The sequence below is a fragment of the Zosterops lateralis genome (genome assembly GCF_965231275.1).
Source record: "Zosterops lateralis genome assembly, chromosome: 3".
NCBI classification, from domain to species: domain Eukaryota; kingdom Metazoa; phylum Chordata; class Aves; order Passeriformes; family Zosteropidae; genus Zosterops; species Zosterops lateralis.
In genome coordinates, this window is record NC_139764.1 from 2,508,032 (window position 1) to 2,526,497 (window position 18,466).

At 41.1% G+C, this 18,466-nt stretch overlaps 1 protein-coding gene across 5 annotated transcripts in view; it reads left to right on the forward strand.

Annotated features, from left to right (window-relative positions):
* Positions 1-337: 337 nt before the first annotated feature.
* The window catches only part of VRK2 (VRK serine/threonine kinase 2), a 36,735-nt gene continuing 18,606 nt past the window's right edge, over positions 338-18,466 (forward strand). For 3 of the 5 annotated variants that reach the window (XM_083856323.1, XM_083856324.1, XM_083856325.1), the window contains exons 1-6: positions 415-654; positions 9,362-9,417; positions 9,926-9,995; positions 10,359-10,446; positions 10,573-10,681; positions 11,898-11,990. In XM_083856323.1, the coding sequence (XP_083712449.1) occupies positions 519-654; positions 9,362-9,417; positions 9,926-9,995; positions 10,359-10,446; positions 10,573-10,681; positions 11,898-11,990 (552 nt within the window). In that variant the 5' untranslated portion in view covers positions 415-518. The other 2 variants (XM_083856322.1, XM_083856326.1) reach the window with 2 other exon arrangements.

Sequence of the window (18,466 nt, forward strand, 5' to 3'; positions counted from 1 at the left end):
CCCTCACCATCTCCATCTCTCTCCTCCCTTCTCCCTGCCCCGAGAGCGAGGAACGCCCGGTACAGATAGAGAGACTTTCCCGGAGCCAGCGCACCGCTCTGTACCCGTGAGGGTAGGCGGCGGCAGCGGCTCAAGGCGGGGCTGAGGGGAGGAGGGAAATGGCGCCCGCCCCGCCCGGGGCCGTGAGGAGGAGGCGGCGGCTGCGGGACTCCCGATCCCCGTCCGAGTTTCCCCGCCCCGAGTTTCCCCGCCCCAGGTTTCTCTCCGCGGGAAGACGGCGGCTTTCCATTCGCTCCTCCTCTTGCCCCTGTTGCTGCGGAAGTGGCCGGCGGGGCAGTTCGCGGGCGGCGGCGGCGGGGGGAGGCCGAGGGGGCTCTGTGGAGGTGGGCGAAGGGGAACGGGCCGAGGGGCATCTCCCCCTGTCCCTGCTCCGTGCCGGCGGGCGGAGCACACCGAGGGATTTTGTACCTTCTGGCAGCAGCTTTACGACAAATCGTTTTCCCCTCCCTCAAGGTACGATGCCGCCCAAAGGTCCCGGCAAAGGCAAGCTGCCGGTGCCGCTCCCTAAAGACATGGTCCTGAAAGACACCGAAGGAAAAACCTGGAGGCTGGGCAGTCAGATCGGACAGGGAGGATTTGGCCTGATCTATTTAGGTAAAAATACTGCTGGTAATTAAGAGGGTGACTTGCAAATCGCTTTGTAACTTCCTGAACTGGAAAAGGCGGTGACTTTAAAAAGTGTGGTTTACTTGCTGTCGGTGATCCTTGTTCAAGTGTGGTTTTCTGAGTTGTTCCTGTTCCTGACGAGTGTCGTGGGTTGTTTTTTTTTCCTTTTTTAAGGGTTAAGGTGCTGCAAGTTCTCCACGGCCTGTCCAGCTCATTTTGCTGGATCCTAATGCTCTTTTCTATGGATCTTGAATGGGATAACCAAGGTGCCACTGTGTCCAAGACCACCAAAGAGCACCGTCAGGTGATGTTCTTCAAAGGAGAAGTGCTTTTTCTTAGCCAGAGTTTTGGCCTTATGCCAGCCTCATGCTCTTGTAGCCCTCTTTCCATTTCTGGTTTTTGGAAGTGTTGTTTTCTGGCCAAGAGTAAATTAGTTTTCATCCAGGAAATGAAACAAGTAAGGATACTTAGCTGGGTGCTGCCTCTGGATTGACATCTTTTCAGCAGAGGTGGGAATGGTGTTCTGTGTTTGCTCTGGCCTAGATAAGTTTCTGTGTTTAATTCAGAAGAAGCTGCTGCATTTCAGTCATTTTGTCCTCTGTGAGGAGTGACTAGTTCTGAAAGGCAGTTTGTAAAGCATTCTGGGTCACTTGCAGAGGGAGTCGTGTATGTTATTGTTGCTGGTCTCTGTGAAAGGCAAATCCTGTGTTCAAGGCAATATCTTGATATTGATTGGGTGGTTTGGTTTTTCTTTTTTTCATGACAACATATAAAAACTGTATGTCTGCTTGGAACTAAGGAGAGCTTGTATGGAGCAGTGAAGAATCACCTAGAAGACGTTACTGCATTGTCCCTGAAGCCTAACATGACCTTTTAAAGTTACAGTAATATTAACTCTATTTGGAATAGTAAGGCTTAAAACTTAATAAGCAAGTCACTCCTATACACAAAACAGCTTCCTGCTGTGCAGAAATCAGCTACACATACCCACAGTTGTATGTGAGTATTTGTAGCAGTACTTCCAAGAGGTCCCTGTAGTAAAGTTTCTGGTTTGGTCCTCTGGAATTTCTGTAGTTCACCTCATTCCTCACTGCTCTGCAGACAGAACCAGTGGGAATGACAAGGGATTTAGCTAACAGAGGAGATCCAGAAGCATCAAAGGGTAGGGCACTTGTTAGAGTATTTACCTTTTTTTTTTTTTCCTTTTGGTGTATCTTATTACCTTGTTGTGACCACCTTTGAAGCATTAGCTGGTGACATTTGAGAGGTTGGGCGCATGAGAGATGTTACCATGAGAAAATACACCTTAGAACCAGCTGAGAAGTGAAGGTGTCTCTGGATACTGCCATTCCAAGATAAAGGAACGATGGGAACCTGCAGGAATCTCCCACAGACAGAAGGGTGTGAGGGAACTGGGGATGCAGTGCAGAAAGCAAGTTTGTAGTGGGTGTAGCTCTCCATGTTGTGTTCCTGAATCACTCAGAATGTGGCTCTCATTTCCTGCTGCAGCCAAATCACACTAGACCTCGAGGGGTGGCTTTGCCTGTGGGGTTCAGGCAGTTCCATGCACAGTTGAGTTTTGTGCCTGATCACAAAGCCCACCAAAGTGGTTTCTTGAGGTGTTTGTTGCAGTTTGGCTCCCAGTGAACTGAGGTGGAGAGCAGTCAGTGGATTAGAATGAGAATACAATCAGGGAATCTAGTTATTACTGTTCTGTGGTTTTTTTGTAGGTGACAGCATGGCTGAGGAAATGCAGCTGCTACTTTTGTAATGGTGTTTGTGTTCATTTAATCCCTTCTTTTGGAGGAGCAGTGAATGCTACCTGCAGCACTGAACTGAAGGCTCACTTCCCCTTGTAGTTCATCAGTTAAAGAGAAAATGGACGTTTATCCCTAAGTATTGACACTGAAACTTTCTCTTTCTTTGTCCACCCCTTGATTTCTGGTGTGTTTTTATTAAAGTTACCACTCAGCAGCTTTCTGGGGCCTCGATGCTACAAAATTCAGCTGTCTTTGAGAACCAGGGGAGTGAAGTAGATGACAAATTTATTCTGTGCTGTTCAGACCTGTTTATGGAACACCTGGAGCAAGGTGTGAGAGGACCACTGACTTTCAGAGAGAAGCTCACCCTGAAGGAGCTGTAGAGAGGTGGGAGACAGCAGGTTCGATTGCCTGCCAGGTATGAAGAGCACAGCCCTTCCATGAAAGGAAAGGTTAACTTTGCCAGCTGTATCTTTTAATAAGTGTTTTTACAGTAGCAGTGTAAAGATTTTGATGTGGTTGTTACAGCTTAATTTCCCATTAAGGGTATTCCATACTCCATTAATCTATAACAAGGTTCTTGAGAGATTTTACAGCATCTCTGCAAAATCTATTTACTGGGGGTGCATTTTGTGGAAGAAGGTTCTGTTCACTAAATCAAAGCTGCTGAGAGCCATTTACTGACCCTGAGTCCTGGGATGCAAATGTAGGGCTTTGGAACTTCTAATTGTGTGCATGGAAGGTACCGCTATCTTCAAGTTCTGCCTTGCCTCACAAATACTTTCCCTTTGCTTTCTGATTATTCTGACTCCAGTCTGTTCCAAGTGTTGCTGGTTTGCTGTCAGGCACCTCAGGTAGAGCTGTTATCCCTTTGATAAGGGGAGCAGGATGAGGAGCACCTGTGGAAGGCTGTGACATTGGTGCTCTCACAACTGGTTTGTAGCCCCGTGGAGAACAGGAGAAAAGGAGCTGAGAGCCTGAGGAGCCTTACATTCTCTCATTTATCTCTCTGATCACAGCCAGTAATTAACACCAATCTTTATATAAATCATTCTCTAGTCCTGCTGCAAGCACTCTATTAATGCACAATTTGGGCTGAACATTTAAATGCAGAAAGGTCACACAATGTTTTGTTAAGATTCTTCTGTCACAGTGAAACCTGCTGCATTCAGCACTGTCTACTTGCAGCCTTCTTTCTCATGGAAAGGAATGGGTCTGAAAAATAAAACTATTTTTTAAAAATTCGTGTAGAAATAGTTTTTAGATGGTGTCTTTTATGATAGAACTTACTATATTGTAAATGTGTTTTGATTTTACAAAGCTCAGGAAAATAAGTATTGATAAAGTCATCATTGAATTGTAGTCTTGCTTGGAGATCAGTATAGCCAGTGCACTATCCTTCCCTTTTGAGGTTTTTTTTCCTCTCAAAATTTCAAGGAAGAGGGAAAGAATTTCTTCCTGAGCAGTGAACAGTGATTAAATGGGTGAATATTGCCTTTTAATACGGTACAGTGAGTCCTGCTACTGGTGGAGGTAAGGGAGAGGTCTGATGTGGCCTGTTTTTTTTAAGCTTGTAACTGCTGGTATTCTGGGAATCAGGCTGAGGTGTGAAAGAGAGTTTGTTTCAGATTAATTTCCGTGGATAATTTGTATATTTGTGAGCGGGGCTGTACCTTTGTCAAGGAAGAGAAGCATGAATGGAAACACATTTGGTCCTATTGTTCATTCCTTGGTTTGCTTTAGCAATTGCTTCTGGAGAAACAAAGCCCTTCAGCAGTTGCCTAAATTAAAATAATGCAGCAAATGAGTTAAAAATGCAGTAAAACGGTACCAAAAGATAAATTCAGCATGATTTTTATTAGCTCAATGGAAAGAAGAATCTTAATAGCAAAGCCATGTAATTAAAAGCACCAGCAGGTAAATCAGCTTAGAGGTGGATTTTTCTCAACTTCAAGATGTTAAAATGTGTTGTACCTGCAGATGTGAATCTTAGTGTGAAAATAGATTTGTTAGCAGACAAACACCACTTCAGGAGAGGTCTTCTTGTCTAGTCACTAATATTAAACTGTACAAATAGAGATACTGCAAGCACCCTATTTGTAGGCAAACTAATCATAAATTTAGCATGATTTTGCTGCTCAAAGGTTACTTAAGGCTGACTATGTGATACAGGACCTGCACCATTTGTCAAGGAGAAAACAATCCTTACTTTTACTAGTTCTTGATGATGAGTGTGTTCCTCTGGAATCTTCCTCCTCTTTCTTTTATTTTTTTGGTTCTCTGTAAGCTGAATGTCTTACCTAGAAGAGTGTAATTCATTTTTGCCCAGCAGTCTGAAGCCTGCAGAGATCATCATTGTTACACTGTGGTGTTCTGCTGCATCACGTATTGGGGATTATTCTTCCACATGCTGAGTAATGCTGGCAGGTCAGGAGAGCAGTTTTGATTCACTGAATTTATTTATTATTTACCTTCAGTGGGGGCTGTAGGAAGAGCTTTGGAGGTACCTGTTGCCTCACCGAGGGTGCTCCTTCAGTTGTCTTTGGCACCTGTACCCTGCTGAAACTGGCATTGTGTCTTCTGAGTGGGCACCATGTCAGACCGGCAGATGGGCTGCAGCACAGTCTTGCCAGAGAGCAGTTTGTGCATCAAGTTTTAAATATTAGAGGCCTGGGCTCCCATCTGAGGGTGCTGTAAGAGCAGGCCATGCAAAGCTTTTCTGCTTGGGGTTAAAGGATGTGTCATCCCTATTCCAGCTCAGAGTAATTAACTTTGAAAGTCAAGCAATTGGCTTCCATTTCTGTGGAATACAAAAACTGGTGAGTCAAGATAAAAGTTTCACAGAAAGATGAGTAAGAACTGTAGTGAAATTTTCTACCAGTACTGAATGCTCTTAACTTGGAGGCATTTGGAGTTGCTGCAAAACAGTTGAGCAGCTGAACACTGTTTTGTCCCAAAATCAGTTTAGTTTAGTCCATCCATAAGATGGGTTTTATGGAGGGTTATGTATCTGTAATATGTATAAAACCCCTCTACATTCTTAGATCTACCTGAAATAAGAATCTAGAATAAAACTTGGTCAAAGACACTGCTCAGCAAAGAGTCTGTCAAGGAAATGATGCTGCATCTCTAAAGTAACAGAGAAGTAGATCTTCCTTAGGCTGCATTAAAAGTGGGGTAAAAATACCCTTCAAACACTGAATGTTTCATTTTTTGGGAAGTATTGGATACTGCAGTGTCAGGGAGCAGGAGGTTATATTTGCCTTTAAACATATATTTGCCGTAGCACCTTCCCTCAGTAGGAAGTAGTTGAAGTTGTGTTTAATGGCAAATGCTGCTTTTTATTTACTTGTGTATGTTTTATTTTTAGCAATTCTATTGCTGCAACTTGGATCCTTTTTTTTATCGTTAGAGGCTCTGAGCAACACTCCTTTCCCTGCTTTTACCCATGGAATTTAACAGCTCTTGGCTTGACTTAAACACAGTCAGAACTTTTCCAGCTTTTTTAATAGGTAGCCTGTAATTTCCAAAATGTGATATATTTGAGATTAGTTTTGATTTCTGCAAAAACTAAGGTGATATATCACTCTTCAAGATTAACTAATGAACAGAACAAAGCAAAAATAAAATAGTGGCAACTAAAGAACTGAAAATACTTCCATTCATGTTTCCCAAACAAACATGTCCTCAAAATATCCAGCAGTGGCAGAGGCACCAGCTGTGGACAGGAGCAGGGCTGCTTTTCCAAACTGCCAAATCAATGCTGTTTTCTTTTCCGCTGCGTAAACTTTGTCAACAAAAGTGGTTCTGTGAGAGCTGTTGAAAATATTTCACCATATTCCAAATGTGGCTGCCACAAATTAACTGCTGAAACTACAACAAGCACGTTTGAACTGGCAAAGGGAATTGAACTGGCAAAGGGAATTGGCACGTTCCTCTGTCAGGCTGCAATTGTGCTGTGTGGTTGTAGGAAATGGCAGTTCAGCCACAAACACCCTTTTGTCACCAAAGCTTGTTAACATTTAGAGAGTGCCATTAATTAAGGGTGTGCCACTCAGCAACAAAAGGGATGAAATTCATGGGTAAAGTGCATGATCAGGCCATAACTGCTGTGCTGGGTGAAACCAGGGAATCCTGGATGTGGGTTAATTCCAGGTGAGATTTTTGTGCGGGCAGAGCAGTTGGAAGTTATGGCTAGGATGGGAATCTTACTGCAGTGCTTTATTTCAGAGGGTATCTTAAAGCTGTGTGCTCCTTACTGGTGTGGTAGCTGTGACTGTGGGACGAAGGGGAGGAAGGGAAAGCAGAGCTGTGCCCTCTGCCCTCTGCAGATGTTTTGTGAGGGCATCCTTATGGCACGAGGTGAAAACAGCCACAGCTTCCTTCACAGCTGCATCCTGCACCAGTGCTCCCAGTTATGCAGACAATGGTTTGGGTTGTGTGCCTGCATCAACACCCCCCTCCCCAAATGTCAGGGGTTATGCATCTCTAGTTGATAAAAGCAGCATAAGCTGGGAAGTTGTACATTTGTTATGCTATTTTAAGGGGGGTTTTGCAACATATAGTGCTGCTAGTATCCTCTCTGAATACTTATCTGCCATCAGAGGCCTCCTGCCTATCAGCACTGCTCTCCTGCAGAGTCTCTGCTCACTGTCCTGCAGTCTAGCATTTAACTGATTGTAATATTATAAATAGCCATGTGCTACCACACAGAACGAGGCTAGCACATGGCTAATTACGAGTATACAGTAATTAACTATGAGCTAAACTCGCAGGAGAGTATGTGGTGGTGGTCTATGAGGTATGTAATCAGACTGTTTGTTAAACCTTGGGAGCCTTTCCAGTCTGTTAAGTAACTATACATAGTAATGAGACAATTTAAAAAAAATCATTTATGTTTATTTATGGACAATAAAATAGTCTGTCTTTTTTTCTGAGCTGCTGGTTGAGATCTGAATGGGTAATTAAAGTGTTGTAACAAAAGGTACACATCACACCTTCTGCTTATCTGTGTGGATGAGACTGATTGTCCCAGTAATATCCGTGTAAGAAATCTATTGTTATTCATGTACGTGCAGTAAAAAGAATACCTTTTCTCCTTTAGGACACTTGAATGTTACTCATTTTGTGGGGCACCTGTTTCAGTACCTTGTTGAGCTTTGACTTTTCTCCCTTTTCACTTTGTAACCATTGCCGGTTATGTTTGGGTTTATTTTCCTTCAGGATGTGCTTTCAGTGTGACTCCAAATGCATCCAAGCCAGGACAGTGTAAGAACCATGGGAGTGAAGCCCTTTTGCTGGGCTACCTCCTGTTAGTTGCTCTTCTTCATTACCCTGACAGCTGTTACTCTGTTCCAGATTACCATGAATGAGGCCTCTCTTTGTAAATTGTCAAGAAGTCTACAGGGAAGTTAGATCAACCTCTTGCAGATACATTTAAATTTGATACTTACCTACACCTGTCAAACCTCTGTTAAGTAACTTGGTATTGAACTGCATTTTCTTATCCAGAGGTTCTTTTCTGATCTGTGCCAGTGAAGCGAGCACGACAAATTCTGTTTGGGTAATGTGATGTTGTTGAATGCAGTGAAAACATAGGAGATGTGCTCCTTTTACTGATGTCTTCTATTAACACATATTCTATATGTGACAGAGAAAAATAAAAGACATAAATGCCTGTGCCATAATTCCAACTTCAGTACAATGTGGTAAGAACAAAGTGTACCAAAATTTCCCTTTTAGTAGATTTAACGTGTGTTCTGAATGTGACTGTTACTTGTGTGAGTCTATGGGCAGTTCACACCTTTCAGAGCTACTGCTTTAACATTTTAATTTTATTTTAATGGGTTATTAGCACAGCAGCATTCATTCACATGGGTAGGTGTCAGTGGGGAGCCTGTGGGTGTTTGGGGTGTGTACAATGCCAGATCCAACCCAGATGCTGAATAGGATTGAAGGAAGATGGAAGCTGAAGGAGTCTGTTCATTGTAAAAGTATTTTTAATGCCCTGACCATCAAAAAAAGTAAGCTTGGATTGTTTGATTAGATCCAAGTTTACTTGATTTGTATTATGGAGATAAAAGGAGATAAAACTTCATTATCAGAAGTTTGAAGGGGACACTTATTTCCTAGGAACTGTATTCTTTTTACCTTTTCCAGTGATGATTCTAAAAGATGATTTAGTCTCATTAAATTTTAATCCCAGTGTAGCTCCATGTAGCTTCAGTAGTATCAGAGAGAGCTGAAAGTTCTCTCAGGGACAGAAGAAAATAGGATTGCATTGTCTGTGCACAGAGGTTCTGTCTCCTGGGCTGTAATTGGCACATGTGGTCAATTATTGTTTTGAAATCTCTCCTTGCACTGAGAAGCACAATCCCTCTGCTCCCCTTTAGGCAGGTGGTGCCTGTGCTATCCCTAACTTAGACCAGTGTCTAAATAATGCCAGAATAGGAATCAAGGTTCTAGGGCCAAACTAATTTGTGATAGAGGGGAAGGCAGACAATCCTGCCTAGAGGCATAATGTAGGTCAGAACTTTTAAGTGGTGTCTTTGTCACGACAGTAGATTGACAGCAACCAAATACAGTGGTTTTCCAATTGGCTGGAATGACTTAAACAGTCTGTCCTAATGGAATAGCTCATTGTGGTGCAAACGTGCACTGAGGACATCCTGCTTACTCCTTAATTAACATCCGGGGAGACTTCTGAAAATGTGGCTTAAAATTGCTTCTTTACTTGTTGATTAAAACTTCTCTGCATGTGTTGGTTTTGGTTTATATTTCTTTGAACTTGGCAGAGCTCTGACCTTTAAAAGCAGGAATTTGGGCTGTCTTTCATTGTGTATTTTTGGTTGCCTGACTCAGTGTTAGCACAGTCTTTATTTGCAATTCCATTTTGTTGCATACAGCTTGATCTCCATCTCTTTGTTCCTTTGCAGCATCCCCCCAAACTCAGGTTCCTGTAGAAGATGATGCACTACATGTCATTAAAGTGGTAACGTGTAGACCTCATTTCTAAATTATTAACTTGCATGCAATTCTTTCTTTTAATTATCTATCCTTATTTTCAGCATTGAGTGTCTATTGCATGCTTGTGGCTTTTGGTGCTTTGGGTTTTTTATATTCTTTCCCTGCTTGGGGATATATTTGGCATTTCCACAACACACAGTATTTCCTTCACTTGATTTTTTTTTTCCTTGATTACAGCCCCTCAACAGTTTAGTAAGGAAAGTCAGACTATGATCTCAAAGACACCTGATCTCCAATATTTCTGAAAATAGTGAAATAAATAATATCTGAAAGAATCTGTGTTGTTTATGAAAATGCGTTGCCAAACAACGTATCTTGTTAGCTACTTAAAATTAAATTTCAGGTGCCATGGAATCTGGGAGATGGGAGAAAAAAGGGGTTTCATTCCCTTGGTATTTCTTACATGGTTTTTTTAAGAAGCTGTTGCCTTTCTAGTGCCTTTTATGATACCAAGCTTATTTGTTTCTCAACAGGAATATCTTGAAAATGGCCCCTTGTTTTCTGAGCTGAAGTTTTACCAGAGGGCTGCAAAGCAGGAGCATAGTAAGTAATAATGTCTCAGCTCTGACTCAAGTAGATGTTAGGACAAGTTTGGGTTTAACTACTTCTGTTAAGAACTGTTGCTTTAGAGCTTGAAAGCCAGCTCATTCCATATACCCTGGACCAGTGCCAGTTGGGGCTGTGATAATTCTGGATTACTGTAGTTTTGTCACTTGGGTGATGTCCTTCTCCTTTCTAGTCAGAAGGGAGGACAGAAGGCAACCAGCTGGAGCAGGGCCACATTTATTATGTGCACCCCTGGGAATGGACTCCAGAAACAGGCCAGCCCCAGGACAGAGAAAACACTCCAAGCCTGGAGTTCTCAGCTGCCTTTAACCCCATGTTATGTTCTTCTTATTATTACAGTAAGAAAATGGATGAATCTCAAAAAAATAAGATGTTTAGGAATTCCAGTGTTTTGGGGATCAGGCCTGGCTGAGTACAAGGGAAAAAGGTAATGAGATAAATGGTAATTAAACTGATGACCCATTTTCAAAATTGGAGATCTCCTCCTTTCAGTCTGACACAAACTTTCAGTCATGTATTAAAGGATTCCTCCCTTTTCCATGTTTCCTTATAGCTACAGGTTCATGGTCATGGAAAGACTGGGGCAAGACCTTCAGAGAATCTTTGAAGAGTGTGGAAGCAGGTTTAAGAAGGAGATTGTTCTGCAACTTGGGGCACGAATGGTAAGCACAGAGAGAGAGGGGGAAATTTCTGCATCTCAAATTTGCTGAGTTCAACTATAGAGTTATCTTGCTAATACAGTTTCTTTAGGTGGCTGCTGAGTTTAGAATTAAATGTGTAAATGCTATGTATTTTCTTATTTCTCTGGGGTTTTTTAGAAAAAAAAAAGTATTCATTAGAAAATCAAGACTCCTCTACAGACTGAAATTTGGTCAAACCAATTTTTTTCTAATAGGTTGAAACACAGACCATCCACTTCAACCTGTGTGTCTAGACTGAGATATGCAAGCCTATTCTCATGTTTCAACATGTATTGTTTTTTTTTTTTCAGTGTCTGAAGGGTATTGTATTAGACATCCATATTTGTCAAAGTTCACAATTGCATGCCTGAATGCCAGATTTTTTGTGTGTTTGCTGATCATACAGTCCAGGATTTGGTCAGTCTGGAAATACAAGTTTTGTTTTCAAATGGATATAGACTGGTACATTCCAAGAGGAAGTTACCTATGTGCTTCTTTGTAACTTGATTTGTGTTGTGAAATACTGCTATTGCTGAGCAGAGGTGGATAGAAAATGGAATAGAGGCGGTGGTCTTAAGTTAGAGAAGAGGAACTCTTAGACTGGATGCATCCAAAATATCCCTTTAACCTAAATAATAACATTTTTTTAAAAAACTGAAGAGCTTTTGTAGTCACATAATTGATAAACTTCTATTGCTCTGTGTGTATTCCAAAACTCAGGATTGGATTGCCCTTTGTATGAGTTGCCAAGTGGAAATGTGATTTTTAATAATAATTGGAGTTATTGTGCCTCAGTAAGGAGCTGGATGTGTTGATGCAGGGGGCTTGTGAACATGAAATGCTGGTCTTGTAATAACTGGCAGGATCACATTTATGCCAAACCTTTAGAACTGATGGAATATGATCTTTCTAAGAGCTTGGTGTCCTCAGCATCTTCTCTGGTGTTTATAAAGTAGTGGTTTCATTCTTGCTCTGTGGTTTAGAAGCTGGTACTCAGGTATACACAGGGATATCTCATGCAAAGTATGGCTTGTTTATGCTTTGCCATCATTAGTCCAAGCCAAATTTGTCAGCACAGTCTCTGCAGCCTTTGTTTCTTCTGTCTAAATGAGAAATATTTGGCGGCAGGGTTACGGGCAGAGTGGAGAAAATGATGATGATGATGATGTTCTCTTCTCTGTTCTAAACTCTTTCCTAGTTGGATACTTTGGAATACATACATGAAAATGAGTATGTCCATGGGGACATTAAAGCAGCAAATCTTCTTCTGGGCTACAGCAATCCACACGAGGTGAGTGTGTTTACTTATCTGCACTTTTACTCTGCTGTGTTTTTAACCATTGAAAAGTTTTAAGTTCTGCAAATATTTTGCTTTCACAGTTCACATATTAGAAGGAGTTTATGCATGAATGTTCACATTCCCTCACAACAGGTCGGAGAGTGGCTCTGTGGAGCTTGAGGGCTGAGAAAGGAGCAGGACAAAGCTGTGCTTTGTTCCCTCTGTGTTCTGCTGACTGGGATACTGCTATGGATGGGTAAACTAATGAGGAGGATAAATTATGAGACCTAATTGCTGCTCTAGGTTATACCAATTAAAGGATGTTAGTAGAGATAAAGGATGTGGCCCAATGAACTTTCATTCTTGGAAGTTCTAGATTTCTAATATTGCCATGAATTGTTCCCATGCCCTAACTCTCCTGTCCTGCTCACTGTAGTGGATAGAACAGGTAAGTAGAATTAAAGTTGCTGATCTCTAATACTCTAAAGGCAGCCTGGAAATGGAAGTCTTTGAGTGAAATGTTTTAAAACAAATCTTTTGGTCCTATCATATTCCACATGCTCTTCTGATGTTGTCTTTAAATTTCTTCAGGTAATAACATCTAAGTATGCTTTTTTAATTGGAAAAAAATTGTTTAGGAAAAAAGGACATCTCCAACTTCACTTAAATACAATTGGCTGTAAGCAATACTTCTTTCAATTTCTCTGCTGCCATGGTAAAGAAACAGATCTTGCAAAGCAGCTCACTGCCATTGGAGGTGAACCATTTGAGTATATCTGGTCTTTTTAAAAGTTAAGTTCTTCAAGTTAAATGGCTGAGTCAAATTTAACTTGTCAGCTTTTTGAAAGACATCATTTGAAAAGCAGCATGGGTGTTTAAGACAACCCAGGGTTTATCCAGTGGGAGCAGCCAGTGCATAATGACAGTTTATGGTGGGTGTTCTGCTGAATCCAGAGGAGGAGGCTCTTTAGAGCCACAACGATCTGCAACCATTAGCATAATCCAAATTATTTTTCTTTTGTTTTGCCTATTGTGTATTTTTATGACAGCAAGAAATGCTGTTGTTTTTTCACATTGCAATCACTTTGGAAGTGTCCACTTAGAGTAATCATAAAATGTTAAGGCTTGGAGCTGACTTGGAATTGGGCAGATTGCTGGGTGATTTTCTGATTTGTTTTGTGTATTATTTGTGTGGAGATTGTGCTGTACTTGTAATTTGCTTTAATGATAGTAAATTCAGTGGCAGGTTAAAAATGAGGTACTTGTGAGTTACTGGACAGAGGTTTTAGGGTTTTTTATTTATTAAATAAAAGAAATCAGTAGATGCTCCAGTTTGAGTAGCTCCTAATTCAGAATGTACAAAGTATCCATCACTGGCGGGAGGTTTGCTGTAGAATTACGTTTCAACAAAATTTCTCTTCCACTTTTATTCTCTTCCATAATTATTCTTTTAAGACATTTTAAAATGTTCCCATTCTAGTTCAGAAGTGCTAATGGGGCAGAATTTCTAATTTGCTTGTATTTCTCTGGCATGAATTAAACTTTCATTCCTGTATGTATGAAGTGTTTGTGCTGCCTTTTTGTCTCTGCCAACACAGTGAATAACTCAATTGCCTTGGTCTTGGTTTTTTTTTTTTTTTTTTTTTTTTTTTTTTTTTTTTTTTTTTTTTTTGGTTTTTTTTGGTTTTGTTTTTGTTTAAGGTAAAATGATCAACCTAATCTCATAAATAGGGAGTGAGAGCATCTAGGCTGTGGCAAACTCCAACTCAGGAATAGCAGGCCCAGGGGCTTCTGTAGCTCCAGTGGGAGTTGGCATAATAAAACTGCCTGACCTAACAATTTCTGTGGTGAGGTTTTTCAAGAATTTATTGTCAGTGGGTTATTTCTCTCTGTAGGGTCTAGGATTTTAACAGAAAATAAATTGTAAATATTCTAGAACTAAAAAAAAATAAATTAAAAGAAACCAAAACTCATCTCTTAAAAATAATATATATCTCTACCCAAAATATAATTTCATATTCTGTTTTGGTAAAGAGAGATAAATCTCTGTTTGAAGAAGCAGATGCACCTTCATACTGAATTTTATCTTTTTTTGTCACTGCAGGAAGTCAGGGACAAATTTGCATGTAAGAATACATGTCAACAGTTACTAAATGACAGAAAAAAATGCAGTTTTCCTGTGTTAGGCTCTCTGACTCTCTTCTGTGAGCTAACTTGGTGAATTCACACCACAGCCAATAAACGAGTCCCCTTTCTGAAAGGCCGTGTGAAATCCATACTGTTATCCCCCACTTTCTGTGGCAGGGCAGAGAAACAAATAAAGTAAAGGTGCTGTCACTATGTGACCTCCAAATGATGGCTGGAAATGGGGAGAGGCTCCCAGTGGAGTGACCTCAAAGAGCTGCAGATGTGCTCGGCAGGAAGCAGCGGGGCCATTCCCGAGTTACAGGTCACAGGATCAATGCTGCAGTCAATGGCTCTGAGCACAGGCCTGCAGTGATGGACTGAGGGAAGTGCACAGCCCATGAATCTCACACAGGCCTCAAAGGAAACTTCAAGTGATCAGACCTATAAATTACAGGTAAAGCACAGTCTCAGGGCTGTGGAGAGTTAAAGATAATTTAGTGCGTGGTCCTGACTGTTTGTGTGATAAAGCAGAACGAGCAGCATTAATAGAGACTCTGAAAGAAATTCAAATCCATTCATCTCTATGATGAACTATTAAGAGGGACAAATGTGGTCACCAGACAAGAGCTTAAAATGTGCATTTTAAATAAATAAGGTTTGGAAGAGCACCTCTTGCAGACAACTACCTTGTGTCTTTTCTCCATGGATTATATGGGCAGACATGTTGCAGTGTTGCAGACTCAAGTCTGTTTGGGTTTAAAAGCTGTCAATTTTAATGGCATTTACACCTCAGTCCTGATTTTAAGTGATTCTTAGACAAGACAGTTGCATTATAGAACTCTGACTTGATTATCAGAAGAATACAAAATTGTTTCGGAAGATACAGAAATCATGCATTGATCTTACGGGAGAAAGTTGCATGAAAGCAATTCTGACATCAAGCTGTTTTTCATTGTGAGGTGAATTGTTGTGATTCCTGCTTTTTAGCCCACTGGTACAGACTTGCTAAAGTGCAGATGAATTGAGAAAAAAATCAAATCCTTTCTGTTCTCCTTCAGGGCAGGGATGCCCTGTGCCCCTTCCCCTCTCTCTGTTGGTAACCTGCTTTCCTCCTTCCTTGGCATTTGTTTGTGAAAGATGTTCTTTCTGTCCTAATCAGAAACTTCACACTTCCTGTCCCAAAATTGGCCTCAGTCTGCTTTTACCCTTTTTGTAGTCCACTGTCTAACTGGACCTGACAGCACTCTGACCATTAGCAACCAATCTGCCTCTTGTTAGTAGGTATCTACTTAATTATTTACAGGCATGATGTAAACCTAGGAATGGAAACACAGGGAAAATCACTGTACTACCATCCTTCCAGCAATAAATCTCCTGCTCTGTCCTTCCAGATAAAGGGAATACCAAGAGAATCCGAAGGGCCAGGCTATTAACCACCCAGCTCAGTGCAATTAAATATCATCCCGTGTACAAGTTGTAAGAATTGTGTATGTTTAGCAGATATTTAGCACTTCAGACATCAAGCACTGTGAGGGAGTCGTGCACAAAAAGGGCCAGAGGATGGCTGAAACTGTGGCTGGCTGCTTGTGCTCACAAATAATTATTTGTGCCTGTGATAATTCACTTGACCAAGATGGGCACGTTTACGTGTGCATGAAATTAAAGGTGAAGACTTTAGAAAACTAGCTCATAGTTTGTAACAAAAAGCTCTTAATAACAGACCATGCTAAGCACTGCAGAGCCTGGTGCAGACTGGGATGTGTAAAGGAGAGAAACCTGAACAAAAACAAGAGTTAAAATAAGTAAGTGAGTGGGAAGGAGTGTACACTGTACCCCAGCTAAACCCAGCTGTTCTGGGCTTATGTCCCTGCTGCACGTTCAGCATCCATGATACCTTTTCTTATTCCAGTGTCTTGCTTGTCTTGATTGCTTTGCTGTTTTGTTCTTTTTTTGTTCTTATTTGGTTTTTTTAATTCCCAAAAAAAAGAATGCAGATCGAAAATATTTGTTATTGAAACACACACTAAAACTGCTTTAAGTTTTCTCAGTATTCCTTAATAGTCATCTGCTTTTTCCTTTCCCTATACCCTTAAAAAATCACAACAACTGTAAACTCTAAATGAGCTACCTCTACCATGTTCTGAGCAAATTTGGAAGGGCATGCAGTATTACATTATCAAAAAGTGAAAACTAGCTATAAAGAACTATATATCTTTTTAATGATGAAAGGGTTATAATGAGAATTGATGAAATGAAATTGATGGTCATTTAAAATAACACAGTCATTCTGATAATGGTTGTGGCAAGGTTGTAACAGTGCCTTGCTGGTTTTGTACAAGCTGAAGGGGATTGATTTTTGTTGGTGGCCAAGAGGCTTTGCCTTGAGAGGCTGCCGTATTTGTGGAAAAAATTTGATGTGAAAATCATGGAAGTGATAAATGGCCCAACTAGAAACAAGGTGAACTGGTACAACTCATGGCCAACTTTTGAGGAGAACTGCTGTGATCAAACATCAGGATCACTCTGCATGAGAGTGGCTTTAAGAAGCAGTTGCTTCTTTATTTCCAGGTCTTTCTATCATCAGTCAGTGCAGGATAACTTAAAAGTTACTTCTCACTTCTAGGAGGTTTTCAGTATAAATTGAAAACTGCTCTGCTGATACAGCTACTGAAGATATTTTAAGTAAATCTGTTTGTTAAAAATGCACTATGTTAATGGAGCTACCTTTAAAAATAAAAAAGTATGTAGTTACTGTGATAGAATAAGTGAGGGGGTTTTTTTACATACTTCAAATTTGACTAGCAAATATTTGTGGCTGCTTTCTGGGTGGCCTGTTGTTGATACAGTTTGAAAGATCACTAAGGCTGGTCCCATGGGAGTCTCTATCACATCAGCTGGCGTGCCCAACCCAAACCAGAGAGCTGCCAGAGGTGCTGTAGGTGTATTTTCTTTCCTAACAGTTGACATCTTATTTTAATGTAAGGCATAGTCCTAATTTTTAAAGGTATTTTACCTTCTTGTCCATGTCAGAAGCCTGTAGTCAAGCAAAATCCTAAGCACACCACTGAGTCTGGGAATAATCGCCCCTTGTAGGCTCCTCTCTCCTTCCCAGCCCACAAAGGATGCAGAAGACTCACAGAACTTGGTGTTTAGGGTAGTTTGAGCGAGTTCCCTGACTGTGCTCAGTTAAGGCAGCACCAGAGCATCAGGAATATGGAGGAGAAAATCAGATCAGTCAGCCCAACCAAGCTGATGCCCTGTCCCAGATTTTTGTAGCCATCCATGCCTCTGGTCTTTAATCTTGTATCCCAGTTTGGTTGGGCTGTCAGGTGAGAAACATTGTCGATAAAAGCCACCCCCCTGCAGGAAGAGTGAGCACTGCAGCCCAGCTTACATGCTCCAGATAAGCTCAGATCCTGCAGCAGAAACAGTAAAACCAAGAAACCAGATATCCCAGGATTTGAGGCTGCCTGGAGCACAAACAGGAATCAGTAATTCAACAGAATGTGCTACGAAGTTATGCGTTAAGTTTTCTTGAGGCTTTTTTTGTTTGTTTGTTTTAGCCTTTACCAGGAGTGATTTAACTAAATAGCGAGTGCCAGAAAAGTTTATTTTAGACTTTTTTAGGATAAACTGTTTTGTAGCTAAAGAGGAAACTAAACTAAGCTTCGAATACAATGTTTTTGTTTATCATATAATAAGATCTAGTAGAAATTATCTCTGTGCCTTCAGATGATTTTCACCTTTTGCCCCAAAAATCTGTGGATGGAATGGTGAATGTGGCACTATTGCAGTGTACACAATTTGGGCTCAATATTTTTTCACTTACCTTGATTTAACTCCATGCATTTGCTTCAGAATAACTGTGAGTGAGCTTGGTTCTGTGGCTTTTTAAAATGCATTCTAAATTCAGGAGTGGTGCTTTCTGGGTTGGGGAGGGCTGGTTTGCTTTGCCTTGTTTTAGCCTACACTTTCAATAGCTTATGTGGAAAGTTAGTGACGGTGGCATTCCAAAGGGCGGGGTTACATTTGGACCAGTGGCCACATCCTTGGGCACTGGAGCCCCATGTCCAGTCCAGCTAGGAGAAGCTGCTGCCTCTTCCTCTGCAGTAGAGTTGAATTTGAAGAGTCTCAGCTGCTGGAAAATCCAAACAGGGGGAAGTGTGTGTGCCTGCTGAAGTCAGGGGAGGAAGGGGTCCTATAAGCAACGTGAGGCTTCATAAAAGGCATATTGCAGTTTATGGTGTCTGGATGCCCACCTGGAGAGCAGAGAGCTCAGGAACAAAATAAAATGACTGAAATCCTGCTTGGCTCTGAAATAAGATAAGAGTATAGTAGTGGAAGGATTTAAATGGAGAGGG